This window comes from Brassica rapa, chromosome A06 (assembly GCF_000309985.2).
Source record: "Brassica rapa cultivar Chiifu-401-42 chromosome A06, CAAS_Brap_v3.01, whole genome shotgun sequence".
In the NCBI taxonomy this organism is placed as follows: Eukaryota; Viridiplantae; Streptophyta; class Magnoliopsida; order Brassicales; family Brassicaceae; genus Brassica; species Brassica rapa.
The window spans coordinates 27847652-27865265 of NC_024800.2; the positions used below are offsets into that span (position 1 = coordinate 27847652).

Consider the following 17614-nt stretch of genomic DNA (forward strand, 5'->3'; position numbering starts at 1 on the left):
ATCATTTTCGCCGAAAAAGAACAAAACATTTTTTTCATCAACTTAAACAGATTCAATTAAGACTATGTAAAAAATGGTAACTATATGTTCATATGAACGATGTAGGACGATTGATTACTACCACTGCGTACAAGACTGTATGTCTTTGTATTCTACGTTCGGGGAACGTATAGATCTCCAAGTGACTTTAACTCTTTTTCAGGAGGTATGTTTTCCAAACAAAACGTTTTTTATTTATATATAATTTTACATTTAATTCAAAAATGGTTAATAAAAATTCTCCTATCATTGCAGGTTTGTTTCGGTTATAGAATTGTATAGGTGTTTGAGAAATAGGTATGAACCACAAACAAATTCTACTTCAATTTTGTTTCAAAACTTGGTTATGCCTTTTACTTGATTAAAATGACAAAACTAAAAAAAAAAAATTTAGTGGAACCTCATTATTCCAGTAGTTGGGTTAAGTATTTAATATTCATATATCATATATTTGGGTTTTCGAGTCCAAAAAAATATAATCTAGCATCATTTATACAATTTAATAGAGAAAAATTTATTTACGATTTTCCAATATGGTGCAAGCAAAACCGCTTGATATATGGATCTTCGTTAGTCAACTATAATCTGGATTTTGAGCTATTTGGTTTGCTTCATTCGGTTAAATAGAATCTGTTTTTTTTTTTTAGTTCAGCTCAGTTAATTTGAAATAATAATTTCTTCAACGTTTGGGTTTGATAAGTTTGGAGGAAACCTTTGAACTATAATAGCTTCTCTTTTTATTAACTTAGCAAAGTACATAACTTGTCTAACAAATTCCTTATATAATAGAATATGAAATCTAACTTATAAATTGATGCTAACTTTCCTAATAGTTAAATGGAAATATGTTCTAGGTAATCTCCTAATTGTTGATCAAAAAAAAAGAAGGTAATCTCCTAATCACCGAGATATCCTAATAGGGTTACACATTTGGTTTAGTTTAAGGTTGATGAATTTCAGTTCAATTGTTTTTTCTCAGCCCATATCAAATGACCAGATTCCCTATTGCTTACCAGAGAGATTAGAGTCTGATTTGCGTGAACCTTAACCTACACGAGACAATCTAGGGTTTCATATTAACTTAGGGCTTCAAAAAAGTAGTTCGGGACTCGGGAGACTTTTATAAGCTTTTTGAAGAAATTGGTGAGAAGTCGATACGTCGATACGATCTATTAAAGTTTTTGTTTAACCGTGCACGGGCTATGTGAGGTAATTACAACCTTGTGTTTTGCATGGATATGGATACTTTGCTTCTTCCACATAGTGAGTTTCTTCTGTTCCCCTTCTTGGAAACAAAGAACAACTGTATCGGATGCTTTCTTTATTGTTTCTTGTTTCAGCCTGCAAGCCAGCTTCGATGCCACGAAGTAGTAATATAAAGCAAGATTTCTCTTTAGTTTTTTTATTCAGAAACAGAGGATCACACCTGAACGTCACCTTTTAATTAGACAAAAGACTTTGTAAGGTACATTGTTCTTTACCTTTCGCTTTTCTTTATTTTTTTTTTAAACCAGATTAGAGATTGTATATTCTTTCACCTACAAAACTATGGAGTACCAATTCGGGTTAATTGGTAGTTAAAAATGCATGAGACCCATAACTTAGGAGTTAGGATATCATTTTCTTTACCTGCACAAATCTACTTAAAATACTTTGCCAAGTATTACAACATGTGATATATGTCACGCGTCATTCATAGAATAATTTTAGAGTCTTTAGAGAAATATATTTAAACTACTAGAATCATAACAATTCATATCATTATTTACCTAATGTGATTAATATATATATATATATATATATATATATAAATTAATAATTTTGAATAATAAAAATTTGATAACAATTTGTATATCATATTTCATTTTGTTTAATTTTAAATTAATAAAATAAATTAAACAACCACATAACTATATAATAATAAAATATTTTTTGCATACGATATATTTTGGATTTTTTAAAACGATCATAAATTAAGAAGCCTGTCAAAAATCATGCATTGAAAATTTTGTGGTTAATGGTTTAAACTTTTGTTATAACAAGATACATGATAATAAAATCATATGTATTTTAGTATCTTTTAAATTAAACTATATACCATATAAACAATACATAAATATTTTAAATTGAGATTTAAAAAATATATATTCTATTTGAACTGATAAAAATTAAATATTTTTACTATTTTGGTTAATATTTAAAATATTAATATAAATAATTTATTAAATATTATTTTATAAAATCCCTTATATATTAATTGAGAAGCATTAAAAAATTTTTGATGAAAAGTAAGTTGTTTTATCTAAACATATAATATATTTTTAATTAAACTAACTATCAAAATTGATTATTAGTGTACAAAATGATATTCTCGAATCTTTCCAGAAATAAAAGCTACAGAATTACATAATATGATTACTATATATATGAAAATCAATGATTACGAATAATAAAGATTTGATAGTAATTTTTGTATTCTCCTTCTTTTTGTTTAATTTTATATTATTTGAAAAAAATAAAACAATAGACTAACCACATAACTAAAAATTAGATTTTTTCTTATATGTTATATTTTGAATTCTTTAAAACAACTATAAATTATTAAAAATATTAAAAGTTTTACATTGAAATTTTGTTATTAATAATCAATATTATTTCTTATAAAAAGATACAAATGATCATAAAAGCGTATGAATATGAAGTTTCATTTATTAGATATTCATATTAAATATATATATATATATATAATATCGTTTAAATTAAACAATATACCATATAAAATACATAAATATGTTAATTTCAATATTTTCATTAAAAAAGTATTGAGACCTTAATATTTTAATTTTGAAATTTACATTTAAAAAATTTCACATTGAAATTTTTGTGATTAATGGTTTAAATTTCTTGTTACAATAAATATACAAATGCTAATAAAATCATATGAATAGAACGTCTTAATAATAAATATTTATATTAAACTATATTATATATATGGGTCGATATCTTTGAAATTTAATCATATACAATATAAAATAAATAAATGATCTTTTGATTTATTTACCAAAATATTATCGTAAATAAACAAGAGGTATTGTTTTGATTTATTTATTTATTCTATTTAATTATATACATAATATGTAAATGAACACAAAATAAATTATAATAATATGTAAAAATCATTTGTATTCATGATGTTCATCCCGCGCAAAACACATATTTTAACTTAGAGTCTCATTACTCGTTATTACATATTGATTATTACTAATAAAACACATACAAGACGCCAAAGCTATCTTATGAAAAGTTAACAAACCCATGATCCATGGTTTTAGGGTTCTAACCCTGAAACACATGGGTTTTGTGGATTTTTTTAGGGTAGTTTTGGGCTTCTTGTATATGCTTTAAAAAGTATGTATAGAAAGTCTTTTGCTTTCGCTTCATCGGTCTAGTTTTTTTTTTTCAACAGTTTGTGCATATGCTCGAGTGAGACACGAGTTTAGGTTATTTAAATACATGGCTCGCAAGTGGAACTGTTTTCGAAATAAACTTATAACTTCATTGTCTCTATATTTTTTTTTTACTTAACAAGTACTAACATAGAAGGCTCTTTGAGCATATCATCAAACGCTGAATTATACACATCAAATTTAACATTCTTTCTAGAGAATTTGCAGGTGTTTGTTTGTTTCCCATTGCCATTGCCATTTTGACCATGGCGCAAAAATGTACTATCGATCAGATTAAAGACGTCCTATCTGGCCTGCAGTCTCAGTTAGATGCCATACAAGAATCCAAGAGAGATACCGTTCTTGACTTACAGTCTGAGCTAGATGCCCCAACCCAATCCAAGAAAGATAATGCTGTTGAAAAGAATGAGGAACCGGTTGAAGAGAAGAGACCTCAAACATCATCTTGGTGGGGTCGGATCAGAGAAGCAGTTAAAAAAGGTTTTAAAGTGAAGAAAGAGAGCTCAGCCTATGCAAGTGACAGCGTCGAAGGCAGTCAAGGCGGAAGCAGAAAAAGCAAGAGAAACCCCCGCCAAGATGAAAAAGATGCAAACCTCCGCCAAGATGAAAAAGATGCAAACCTCGAGATCTTGAAACTGCAAATCGACATTCGTCAGATGAAGGCTGCGTTTGAGAAACTGGCTCATTTCCAAAGCAATATTAGCAAGTCGTTGGAGATTGAAGTGCCTTCAAATAAACTAAGAGCAATACTATTGAAGACTGATTCAGCCAAGTCCCGGGCTCGGGATCTCAAGGAAATCAGAAGAAAGGTTCTCAACTTGAAGAGTCAGATCCCGTTGTTGCTCAAGAAACAATCATCCATAGGTTTAAGCGTTACAGATTCTCAAACCTTTGAGGAAAATGGTCAGATCATTGAGACAGGGAGCGACATATTCTTGCCTGGCCTCCACGTTTCCGATGATTTCAAAGATTCTTCAGCATTTGAAGAAGTCGTGGACAAGTTTGAAGTACTTGAGTTCACATACATGCTATGTTTGCTGTCCTTCGCCGTGTTCCCGGAGAACAAAGAGGTTGAAAAGACAATGTTGATGTACTGGTGGATTGGAGAAGGTTACATCAGGTACGAAGATTCCGAAAACACAGTAACTAGAATTCTTGATGAATTCTCAAGAAAAGGGTTGGTGGAGCCGGTCGAAGATGAGAGGAAACTAAAACCAGGTGGTTATAAGATGGATCCTCATGTGCACGCTGCAGTTATCTACCTAGCCAGCCATAAGGGGCTAGGGCTATTTGATCTCTACTCCAAAAAAAAGAAGCTTAAGATGCAATCCTCAGAAAGTCATAACGTGTGCCTAGTAAAACGTTCGTCGTTACAACCAGAGGCTAAAGCATCTAAAATGCCACTGAAAGATTTGAACTCGGTTTTCAATTCCTCGGAAAGGTACCCTGATTTCACATTCAAGTGGTTTCCGGAGATGGATTCACTCAAGGTGCTTTATTTAGGAAGATGGGAACGCACTGCAAAGCGTCACATTGAAGTTGAGAGCACAGAGTTTCTCAAGGATATAAAGTCTCTCAAGAGTCTCAGGCTGGCAAGTTTTCAAGGGATCTCGAGGATCGAAAACCTCAAAAAACTCCCATGCTCGCTTCCGAAGCTAGTGATATTGGATCTAAGAGCATGCTACAATCTAGAGGGTCTTCCTGAAGACATAGGCTCGCTTGAGAGTCTGATATACTTGGATGTATCAGAGTGCTATATGCTAGATCGCATGCCTCGAGAGATTTCGCGTCTTAAGACACTACAAGTTCTTAAGGGCTTTGTGATTAGCCAGTCGGATAATGAAAAAGAGTGTGCAGTTAAACACCTTGAGAATCTAAGGAAGCTAAGCGTTACAGTAAACAAATACCAATTCAAGGTGGAGGATTTCATGGAGTCGTTGAAAGACCTCAAGCAACTGGAGAGTCTGAAAATAGCATGGGGAGCTCGGTTCCCGTATGAAGAAGGAGGAGGAAAAATGGAAGAAACAGATGAAGCAAAGGGGAGTAAAGAAACAGCAAACGAGGAGAATCCTCCAAAGGAAGAAAAAGATGAGAAGAAGGGACAGACAAACGAAGATATTAATGAAGAGAGCTTGAAGGCTGATAAGGTCATTGAGGGAGACAATGGGAATGCTGCTCAGGAGGAAGGAAAGAAGCAAGATAAGGTAGATGCAGAGAAATCAAGATCAGAAGATGGTGTTATAAAGGCGAGTACATCGTCGGAATCAACAAACACGATCGAAAACAAGAAAACAGATGACAAACAAAAAGAGAAAAGGGAGAAAGTTAATCCAGAAGAAGGAAAGAAGAAAGATGAGGTGAGCTCGAAACCAGACATGGTTACTGAAGGAGATGAGAAAGACACTGTAAAAAGCAAGCCAGATGATCACCAAAGTGGTGACAAACCAGAAGAGAAAAGAGATGGGGAAGAGGATAAAACGGAAGGAGAGAAGAAAGCAGATAAGGTAGATAAGAAGACAAGTCCACCACAAGAATCCAAAGACACTGTCACGAGCAAGCCAGATGATCATCAAAGAGGTGGCAAACAAGAAGAGAAAAGAGATAAAATAGAAGAAGCTAATACCAAAGATGAGGTGAAAGCAGAGAACTCGAAACTAGATGAGAAGACAAGTCCACCACAAGAATCCAAAGACACTGTAACGAGCAAGCCAGATGATCATCAAAGAGGTGACAAACAAGAAGAGAAAAGAGACGAAGGAGAAAAGGATATAATAGAAGAAGAAGGAAAGAAGAAAGATGAGGTAAAAGCAGAGATGTCAAAACCAGACAAGAAGACAAGTCCAGCAGAAGACACGATCAAGAGCAAGGCAGATGATCACCAAGAAAACAGTAAAGATGGAGAAAGGATCAAGGCTGCTTTAAAGAAGCCTGATGATGAAGGAGAAGCAAAGACTCAAAAGTTAGACAAGAAGAAGCTTGGTAAGAAAGTAAGTTTTTCAGAAGAACCGAGAGCTCCCGTGCAGAAGAAGCAAGCTACCAAGGAATCTGGACCAAGAAAATCAAAACTGTTCACCATCACGAGAACCGAAACCAAGAAACATGGGAAAGGAAGGCAAGAAGATTCGGGGATAGGTACCTCTAAGCTTCCTTCTAGCTTGAAGAAGCTGGAGCTAGAATGTTACCCTGAAAAGGAACCTCCGGTTTGGTTAAACCCCAAAACACTTGACAAACTTGAAAAGCTCTCAATCAAAGGAGGAAACCTTAGCAGTTTCAGCGACCACCCTTCAAATGCAGAAAACAAATGCAGCGTTCAGATCTTACGTTTGAAGTATTTACATGAATTCAAGGCTGAGTGGAAAGATTTGCACACACTGTTTCCACAACTGAAACTGTTGGAGAAATTTAAATGCCCGGAAGTTGCATTCTGTCCCACAGATGGTAATGGAGTCTGGAGATCACAGCCATAGACATCACCAAGTATTTGCTAATTTGATATAACAACTCCTTGTTTCAATAAGGGGAAGAATAGCCTTTGTAACTTCATTAGAGCTTATGTATCTATCTCTCCCACACTCTGAATAAATAAACATTCCTACTTATTTAATCAAATGTTAACGTTAACTGACCCTTTAAACAAGACTGTTATACTAGTATTTGAGAAAGCAAAACAATCATAGCAAAAAAGGTCTAGTGCACCTCCTAGACAGGAATAGAACACCATGCATCGGATTCTACTTCATAAAATATCATATAAAATAGCCTAAGCGACCGTCTAGAACGATTTTTAGAACACCGGAAAATATCATACAAAATAAACAGAAAGAAGGCTGGTAAGATTGATGTTTCAAAGCCGGTCCTTATTCAACAAGCGCAGCAGTTCAGACACACACAGAAGAATACGTAAATAATTACAGGCAACAACGATCCAAATTCTTAGTGCAGAGTGAAGTTGCTCCATCTACTTTGGTGATCTTTTTTCACTCTTGTGGTGATATTTCAGGGGGCTCTACCATAACCCAGTCCTGCAAATACACAGTGTGTAAAATGCTAAGATGAACACTACTAAAAATTGGCAAAAATGATATGCAAAACATAGAATGCGACTTATTTTTGAGACCATTTGGATTCGGAACTGTTCCTTTCCTGATGAATTTTGACATGTGCTACAACGGTAGGCACGCAAAAGAGCATTGACGGTCATTGGTCCTAAATGCTCACTGGAGAGGTGATCAGAATAGAAAGGTGCAACTTACAGTTTCTTGCAACTTTGGGCAATTCTTGACTTGCAATTTCAGGCTACTTGACAGTTCGACTCCTTCAACAACTTTCTCAAGCTTCTCACAATAGTTTATGTTTAGCTCCGCTAGGCTGCTAGGCATCTGTGATGCCTCCGGGAAAAGCGTTTTTATTTTCGGACAGCAATCTATGCTTAGCTTCTTCAGATTCTTGAAGTTGTTACCACCCCAGCAGATAGTCTCTAACAATGGAAAGTTTGAAATCGACAAAGTCTCCAGTGTTCCCAAACTCTCCTCGTCCACTTCAACGAAAAGGTCTTTTATATCCATGCACATCCGTAGCGAGCAAAACTTCACCGATTTGGTCTCGTTAAAGAATGATTTGAGCTTTGTTGAGTCAATGTCCACAAAGGACACAAACTTAGCTTCACCTTGTAGGTCTTTAGATTCATGGATCTTCATCACTTCCTGCTGACTTGCGGAATCAAAACGTGAGAGTATCTCCTTATACATCTCCCTCTCAATGGGGACGTTTCGAAGACGTTCCTTGATGACATCTCTTTTCTCAGTACTATCACTGGCCGGAACTTTATTCTGTTGAACCTCCTCTCTTATCTCTTCACTTGAAGACGTTGCCTCGTCAGATCTCTTACTTTCAATCTCATCCCTTATCTTGCTCCATTCCTCACCTTCGAAACGCCTTCCATCTGCCAGAATAATATGCTTTAGACAAGTGATTTTTGTCTCTTTTGGCAACTCTGGTGTCTTCACTTTTGTTCCAGAGAGATTCACTTCACACAGGTAAGACATATCCTCAAATGATCCTTCGATCGTATGCAACTTACTACATCCTGAAACATCAATGACATCGAGCTTTGTGAGTTTTTTTTATGTTTGGGAGAACTTCTAGGTTGGTGCAATCCTTTAGAAGCAGTTTGCTGAGATTAGACAGCTCCTCGATGGTCGTCGCCAACTCGTTAAGATTGGTTCCCGAGAGATCAAGAGTTTTGAGTTCTTTCTTATCTTCAAAGCACACTTCAAGCATCTCCACTAACTTTGTAGTACCCGAAAGATCGAGAATCTGCAGACCTGACAAGGGCTTCAAACTAGGTAACCTTCTCAGCTTGCTACAGTCACGCAACAAGAGCCGCTTAACGGAGTGAAGCTTGTCGCCCACGGCAGAGTCTTGAAATATCGGTAGCCGCTCTATTTGGCTCTCGGAGAAGTCAAGGAGCTGGAGTCTTGTCAGATGGTAGAAGTTCTTGTTCTTGCTTTTGTTTTTCTTTTCTCCTTTCGTGTTGTCGAAGCAAGTCTGAAGCCCGCGAGCACCGGAAACATCAACAACCTCAAGCTTAACGAGTTCTTGTATATCTGGCAAATCCTCCAGGAGAGGGCAGTCCTTGATGATGAGACAGTGAAGCTCTTTCAGCTCAGAGATGCTGGAAGGAGAAGTAGTGATCTGAAGCCCAGAGAGATGTAGACTTTGAAGTTTAGACAGTTCTTTAAAGAACTCATCAGAGATTTTATTCAAGGAGCTAGCACCAGAGACTTCAAGAGCATTAAGCTCTTTAAGAGCCTTAAGCTCTTCAATATCCGTCAGTAAATCACAGTCCCTGATTACAAGAACCCTGAGTTTGACAAGACTCGAAAAGGCCGAGACAAAAGGGTCCAGCGTGGGCTCGAACAGGCCAAGTACTTCAAGATCACTCAGCTTCTTAAAATACTTTTCAGGAGTCTCACGACGCAGACGGTCTCCACTAACCAGAACGGTGGTAGCCTTGTCTCCTTTCTTCGCTTGCACTGTCTTGATCATATCATCTATCTGTGTGATTTTCCCTATACCTTTCTTCTTGTCACCGCAATAGACTCTAGAGAATCTAAGCCGTGATCTACCAAGAAGCCCGCGTCGTCGAGGATCAATCAAAGTGCTCATGGCCCTCTCTGGTACCACCACATTGTTTTCTTGTATCTTGAGCATCCCGCGGTTTATAAGCTCCATCAAGATTAAGTGACCATCCTGGTACGCCTTTTCAACCGACCTAACGGGATCAAAGTAGCCTTCGAGTATCCATTGTGTGATCAGGTCACGGTAGTAAACGCAGCCACAGTGCTCAAAGAAGTCCAAGCTATGCCAAAAACAGTCTTGGATAGCATCTTTCAACGGGAACCCAATTTCCAGTAGCTCATATGAAAGACACAGAAGTGGATTGTCAGACCTGTCACTGTCAGCAGCTGAAAGAACTTTCTTTATCAGTTTTTCAATCTCTTCTTTTCCTGGATTGGTGCTGCTCTTAGTAATCTGCTCGAGGGAATTGGCTAGCACGGCAACTGCAGCTGGCGATTTCTTGCTTTGTTCCACCATGTCAGATATCTTTATCCACTCTGCTGTGCCAGTAGACACAAATAAATCATCCATAGACTTTTCGATTGAGTCAAGCAAAGCCTTTGTCATCTCGGTTGGCTTTGTAGTTTCCTGCAAGTCAGTAGTTGGGACATCTTTCACATCAACCTCCTGAACCTGTGCTTTGTCCGTGGCTGGGGGTTCACTTCCCTCTTCAGTTATTTTGTCTACTGACGCACTACCATCGTCTTTTTTTACTTCCTCTTCCACGGATCGTGACCCACTACTACCCTTTGTGTCTGTTGCAACATCAGCTTTTATGTCCTCTGACGAACTATCATCGTCATTTGTGTCTTCATCTTCCCCGGACTGTGAGCCATTACTCTTTGTGTCTGTTGCATCATCGTCATTTTTCACTTCATCTTCCCCGGATTGTGACCCATTACTACCTTTTGTGTCTGTTACAGCATCAGTTATTTTGTCTTCTGACACACTATCATCATCACTTTTTACTTCATCTTCCCCGGATTGTGACCCACTACCCTTTGTGTCTGTTGTTGCCACATCAGTAGGCTCCTCATCTTCTTTTCGTCTTGTAATGAGAATTTTAAGACGTGTGTGATCTTTAAGAATCTCATCTATAAGAAACCTCTCAAGCTTCAAATCCTTCATCACCACATCTTCTTTGGTCATGCTTCCTTCATCATCAAGAATCAACAGAAGATATCTCTCCTTCTTTGCTTTTTTCTCAGCAAGCTCCTTTGCTTCCTTCTCAGCCGACTCGTCTTTTTTCTTTGCATTTTCCGGGGCCTCCTTCTTGGGTTTAGCCGCAGCCACCTTAGCCTCTATATCTGCTGCCACCATCTCCCTCTTTGCTATTTCTTTGATGATATTCTTCTTCAGTTCATCCAACAACTCTTTAGGCTTCTTCTCTTCCTCCTCATCCTCATCTCTATCATCCACTTCAGTCTCTTCGAAATCAGAGTGAACAGATAGTTGGGAAGCTATGTTCTCATAAAGCGACAACTCATCCTCCTCCTCGAACTTGTTGTTGAGATGCAAGCAGAGGGTCAGAAAGCAATACCCATTGTTAGCCTCGTCTCTGTAGATGCTTGCGTACTCGCCTACCTTCTTTGCTAGCCTCGTCTTCCCGATTCCAGCTCTACCAGCCAGCAAAACTCTTTGAGACCCATCTTCTCTCAGAACGTTGAGTATCTCTTTACACAACGTCTCGTCCTCCATATCTTGGCGAGCTTGTGCATTATTGGAATCTGGAAAAAGATACTGCGTTAGAGCTGCTTGTCACTCAAAGAAGACACAAATCCACCATCTCTGAAACTTTTTGTAAATAATAATACTTCATCTGTCTAGACGACATGTAAAGGCTGCAAATACGACACAAACTCAACCATGTCTGAATTTTTTTAAACATGAAGCACTTCCAGACTTGTAAGAATCCAACAGAAAGATCTGAAAAATCAAATACGATTTGACTGTAACACAGTTTTATATTGTTGAAATTCAAAAATCAGATTAAGGTAGATTATCAATCCGTACACATCAAGCTCGATGAAATCACACATAGACACACAAATCCATTAAAATACATCAATCAAATTAAAATATTGAAGTAACCTGGGCGGCGACTCTCCGACATGATGAAGATGAGGTTTCTTTGGTGGTGAGTTAGTGTTCGCTCTTGACCCTTTTGCCTTCGTGACAAAGCCAAGTCAACATCTTCTCTCTCACACACACACTCTCTCTCTTATCAGTTTGCAGTACATTATCATATTTATATTTTTTCCTCTATATTTAAAAACTGATGTTCTGATTTTTTTTAACATGATTTTAAGAAACAATAAATATTTGTATTTGTTTTTTTTTCAAATAAATATTCAACAACTCATATTTTACATTTTAAGATACACAAGATTTATATCTTTAAAAACAGAAAATTATTATTTTACAAATTTAATTTAATAGAAAAGTATAATTGTTTATATGTTTTATGTTTTATAAAAGAAATTAAAATTTTATTGGGGAGTTCAAAATTTCAAATATTTTAAAATACCGTTTCACCGTAAATAATAAAATTATCTAATTATATTATGATGTATTTATAATAATACGATAAATATATATAAGATATTATTTAATTTAAATTTTGACTTGTTTTATAAATTATGCATATTTTATTTTTGACATTAAAAAACTATTTTATTATTCAAAGTTAAAGTGGTCCGTGAACTCAGATCAGAATATAACAAACAATAAAAATTAAACTTTTATGAAAACACGAACTATCTTAACTTAAACCATATGTTGTTTGGTTATGCTTCATTGATATGTACCTGATTATAAATTATGCCATGAAAACGAAAAATATCAGAAAACATTAGAAACAAATTATTTATTATTATTTAATTAATGATAAATTTATTGACATTATTATTATTATAAATTAAATTAATTATAAGAAAACATGAAAATTCAGTACCATATTTTTTAAATAACACATGAGGTGAATTTATTTTCAAAAAATGTCTATTTTTAATAAAAATATATTTTAATATTTCTTTTGAAAAATACATTAGATTACAACATAATCTTTAAATACTTGTGAAAATATAAAACATCTGAATTATATTTAGTTATCTTAATATGCTTAGTTATTTACATTTTATAACTTGGGAAATTAGGCTGAATAACAAAAAAAAATATTATAATTGAAAATCTAACTAAAAAAAAATTCTTCTACAATGTATATTATATACCCTTTTATTTGTTTATTTCTACTAGTAAATTATAAAACATTCCTTCAATTATCTTTATCAACAACAATCTACCACCGCAGTCACTTCCATGATCACCACCACCTCCATAGTCATCCTCACGGTCACTATAATGTTACGGTAGTGATGGTTTTGGCTTCAAGACGGTGATCTTTGTTACGGAGTTTTTTTTTTTTTTTTTTTTTTCGTTGACAAAAAAAAAAACTCCGTAACAAAGATCACCGTCTTGAAGCCAAAACCATCACTACCGTAACAACTACCACCATAGTCATCACAACCACGGCTACCACGACCATCACTATCAGATCTGTAATGTGTACATTGTATTTCAAATCCATCTCCGCTTCCTTCATAATCATCACCAAACTCCGTTATGTTCACTTCCAGCGCCGTTGCGGTAACCACTATCGCCATTATAACTTTTGTCTGTACCACCGCTGCTTCCTCTGTAACCACAATCACATCCAGGTCTTGTGAATTAAAGTTAGTCTATACTATTTGTTAATTTAGATAGACTTAGTATAGTATATTTAGATCATTTTCTAATTTTATCAATATGTACTACCATTTAATATGCTCTAGTTATTTATGTTTAATGACTCAAACATATAAATAAACTAGTGGTATTCCGGCGCTACGCGCCGGGTTCATATGTTTTGTTCTTACGTGAATTTACAATTCATTTTATGGTCTTAATAAAAGAAGTATATTCACAGAAATGAAAATGAAAATGAAAATACGTCAAAAAAATGATGCATTTGATAGTGATTAATTAGCGACTGTATTATATTCCTTTGTTTTGAAATAGCTTTGTTCAAATGGAATAGCATAAGTGATCGTGGACAGTATATAGAAAGAACGACATTTGAAATTTTATTTTAGAGATTAATCTGAATTTATACATGTGTAATAAATTTTTGTTCATATATTCTTCTTCTTTTTTTTTTGGGTAAGAAACCAATTCTAGCAATGGAAAATATTAGGAAATGAGGAAAAAACATTTATATGTTTTGTTTAAAAATTAATACAAATATCCAAAACAGTATATTAATGAAACTGAAAATTAGAACATAAGAGACTTCTTTATCAATTGTAATAATGTTGAATCATAGATGACTTTTTTACATATGGGACAACTTATGTTTGTACGAAGCCATTAATCAATGCAGCGGAAATAGAAAGTATGACTGCAAGTAAGAGAGCATAGATAGGTACCATTGTTGTAATTTTCGAAACATACAATGCATGCATCATTTTCTTCTTCTATAGTTGGAGGCCTATTAGTTCACTCAAGATCGGTGATGATAAGGTCAACGTCAAGTCTTGCAGTCGCGTTTTGGTTGTAATATGTGATCGTAAGAGTAACTTCAAGATCATCAGTTATGTTATTGTCTTCGGGTGTTATTTTTAATATTGACGTTTCATTTTATTAATAATATAACTATTATTTATAATTTGATCAGGATTCTTATTTTTTAATTAAGAAACGATATTTGTATTATTTATTTTAAAGTTTTCTTAGGATGCTTACTTTTTAAACCAATTGAATCATATAATGAAGCTTCCGCTAATTTAACTTATTTTTGTTAGGTTTAGAAAAAAACTTATTTTTGTTTAATCGGTAAGAAATTTAAGTCAGGTTTTCGTTCTTATGATCTTACTGGGGCCCATCCTTTCCTCAAGTTCGTTTGCAAACTCAGCATCTGTTTGTCATTTGAAAAATAACAATGCAGCATGTTTTTTGGCCTAAAATGAAAGATATACTGAGATTTCATAATTATGTTTTTTTATAAATTAAGATTGGGTGGACTTTTAAGTGACCAAGCAAAGCAAAATGAAAATTTTGAGAAGATTAAACATAGAAAATATTCCGAAAAGTTGAGCACACAAAAAAATTCAGAGAGGAAGGGACTTGCTAAACATGTTATTCAAACTTAGAAGAAAATTAGAAACAAAAGGAGCATGAATGGGCATTAGGCTTGGACACTCCCAATGATGTGAAGCTAACCATTGTGAGGCTTCTTGACGGTGCAGACATCCTTAGGTACCTGCGTAACAGTGTTGATATTGTTTGGTAGTGGTGAGTTTAGAACCTAAAGTTTGATAAACTGAGATCCCCCAACTGCGCTGGCGTTATGGCACAATGAACATGTGAAGGAAGAGAATCCACGGGCAGGCACCACCCATTAGGAGTTTTAATTCTAACAACTTCTCCAGTGCCAAGGAAATCCACAATCTGTTATAATAACAAATGAGATAATGAAGATATACATGCAGGTCTTTAGCTGATTGATGTGGGATCATTAATTGAATATCAGTCTATGTCTTGAGATGGAACCTTCTCCAAGCTAAGGACCAAATTAAAAGTCCCACAGCTTGCATCAACTCTAGATATCTCTGCTGTTGCAATGGCATTGGCTGTGATGTGGCCAGGACAGCCATAACCTTAATAAGCCCGACCAAATTAAAAAACGAATCTTCCATCCACATATAAAAAAAAAAATAGAAACAAAGCATTTCAACATACCTTAATAGAGCCACCAACAACACCTAAAGCTCCAAGCTTTGGAATGATATGGAACGGAAACTCTGCCTTCTCCCAGTATTGATGAGTAAAAATCAAAGAAAGAAGGATGATGTCACGCAATGATAATATCAAAGTAAACAAACAAACACAAAGATAGACAAACCTCTGTCATAATGGGGGCAACTTCTTTCTCCATGAACTCCCTCACTCTCTTCCGCACAGCCTGCTCCTCTGGAGTCAATAGTTCACTGAAATGATAATAGTCTGAAGCTGTAATAAAGTATACAAACACACAGATTGAAGCAAAAGCACAACAAAACATAACAAAAAAAATGTATATTCTCTGAAAAAAATCCTTACTGCACGTTGGGAACTTAGAGGCTGGAGTTGCTTGAGGAAATGCAACGAATACGTTCATAGCCGGCAAATCAAAATACGAACTCTTCACCTTCTTCTCAGCGTTATCTACAATTCATTCACAAACTCAATAAGATTTCATTTCCTATACAGTTCTGATTCCATAAGTCTATGCAATAATGAATCCCTTGCATGATCTACAAATGAAAGCAATCTAAGAATTAGAAATCGCGAAATTCTCGGAATCAAAAACACAATTTCATTGACAGAACCAATCATATTACTTGGTATATCAGGTGATCGACGAATGAAAACTCAACCAATTCTCCAGAAATGAAACATGACAAGATAACAAAAGATCAAACCAGTAAGCAAAAATAGATGGATCATGAGAACGCAACATGCAAACCATTAGAGAAAAGAGATGATAGCGAACCTCGATCTGTAGATGATAGCACAGTCATGGTGGCGATGATTGCGATTGAAACCTTTTCGTTGGTTTCGTGATAGGAACGAAAGTTGATAATGGAATTAATATAATAACAATCAGGAGTTTTGATCAAGGATCAGACCTGGTTACATGGAGCTTATTGTATTCAGATACTTTATCAAGATAACCAAAAAGTCATCCTGCCTCGGGGAGACGTTACAGATTTCGGATCGACGCGGAGGTCGCATGTGAAAGAGGAAGACGACGACGAACCTTAATATCAATTGAGTCTCTAAATCGGCTAAAGGTACGGGCCTAACCTATTCATTTTAATAAAAGCCCAGCTCTCAAACACTCAATTACAGAACAGCTGAAGTAAACAAATCGCAGAGGCTTTGGTATGGCAACACGTGTCGGGATTTGCCCCTCCCTCTGTGCTGACGTGGCGCAAAGAGGTGAGAAAAAACCCTGTTTTATTATGTAAGAAGATAAAGAGTATTATTGTTTTGTTTATTGTAATGACTGAAACAAACAAATAAATAAATAATATTAAACAATTATTATAATTAAGTTTCTCATAGAGTTTATATATGTCTACTAGGTGTTTTGCCCGCACATGCGGGCATAAACTTCTTATGAATACTTATTAGTTTATCTTTTAACTTATTATGTTGGTTTTAAATAGTTAAATCAAACATCAAAGTATTTATATATGTCAAATATTTTTTTTATCAAAATATATACTTACTATTGTGTTAATTTTTTTTAAAACACTAATATCTTAGAAATAATTTAGAAAATATATTTATATAATTTTTTTGCTTGACTAATATTTAATTATCAATTGTTTTTTTTATCTTAACTTTTTTAACTTTTATAATAAAATATTATTTTCAGATAGCAACACAATATATATAAGAATAATCTTATTTTTATAATCAATTATTTAATGTAACATATAACATATAAACTTTATACTATTAAAATAAAATTCATTTTAATTATATATAAAATTCAGTAAAGATATTGTTTAAAATTCGTTTTTAATATAACATAGAAATTTAATATTATTAACATTCATTTTTAATTATATACAAAATTCATTAAGGATAATTTGTAATTAATATATTAATGACTCATCTAATAACAAATAATAAATCAATGATTTAGTTAAAACCTACTAATAAAAACATGACAAGTAATCAAAATTACCTAAAATCATGGAGAACATGACAAATAAGCAAAATCACTTCATAAATAATAGTATAGATGAGCTTTCAAATAAAACCGCTTAAACCAAATACTTAAATTGGGCCCGGTTAAGGTAGTAAACCGAAAATCTCGTAGCCACTGATAGGGCTGGGTTCGCGGGTCAACCCGCCCCGACCCGCCCTGCCGCGGATCAAATCATTTTTTCGATTCAAAA

The 17614-nt window shown here is 34.6% G+C and overlaps 3 protein-coding genes across 8 annotated transcripts; 1 reads left to right on the forward strand and 2 right to left on the reverse strand.

The window, feature by feature from the left end:
* The first annotated feature begins 119 nt into the window (after positions 1–119).
* Positions 120–7110, forward strand: LOC103827793. 3 transcript variants are annotated; one of them, XM_009103344.3, is made up of 3 exons: positions 120–1504; positions 3714–6083; positions 6234–7110. In XM_009103344.3, exons 2-3 carry the CDS (start codon positions 3752–3754, stop codon positions 6971–6973), a joined length of 3072 nt encoding a protein of 1023 aa, XP_009101592.2. In that variant the 5' UTR covers positions 120–1504; positions 3714–3751; the 3' UTR covers positions 6974–7110. The 3 variants fall into 3 exon arrangements, with proteins under 3 accessions (XP_009101592.2, XP_018508023.2, XP_009101591.2); XM_018652507.2 differs by having other exon boundaries at positions 3703–7110; XM_009103343.3 differs by having other exon boundaries at positions 3714–7110.
* Positions 7111–7257: 147 nt separating this feature from the next.
* On the reverse strand, positions 7258–11932 carry LOC103827794 (probable disease resistance protein At5g45510). The gene is given in 4 exon segments (XM_033272341.1): positions 7258–7528; positions 7760–8629; positions 8631–11353; positions 11718–11932. Coding segments are annotated over 4 exon segments (3660 nt in total). The 5' UTR covers positions 11740–11932; the 3' UTR covers positions 7258–7483.
* Positions 11933–13026: 1094 nt separating this feature from the next.
* On the reverse strand, positions 13027–17032 carry LOC103827795 (acyl-coenzyme A oxidase 4, peroxisomal-like). 4 transcript variants are annotated; one of them, XM_033272437.1, is made up of 6 exons: positions 16331–17032; positions 16195–16200; positions 15762–15866; positions 15565–15671; positions 15402–15467; positions 13027–15320 (listed from the first exon to the last, which is right to left on the reverse strand). In XM_033272437.1, the coding sequence occupies exons 3-6, from the start codon at positions 15817–15819 to the stop codon at positions 15189–15191; spliced, it is 363 nt and encodes a 120-aa protein (XP_033128328.1). In that variant the 5' UTR covers positions 15820–15866; positions 16195–16200; positions 16331–17032; the 3' UTR covers positions 13027–15188. The 4 variants fall into 4 exon arrangements, with proteins under 4 accessions (XP_033128328.1, XP_033128327.1, XP_033128326.1 ...); XM_033272436.1 differs by having other exon boundaries at positions 16195–16246; positions 16331–17024; XM_033272435.1 differs by having other exon boundaries at positions 16195–17021.
* Between the last annotated feature and the right edge of the window lie 582 nt (positions 17033–17614).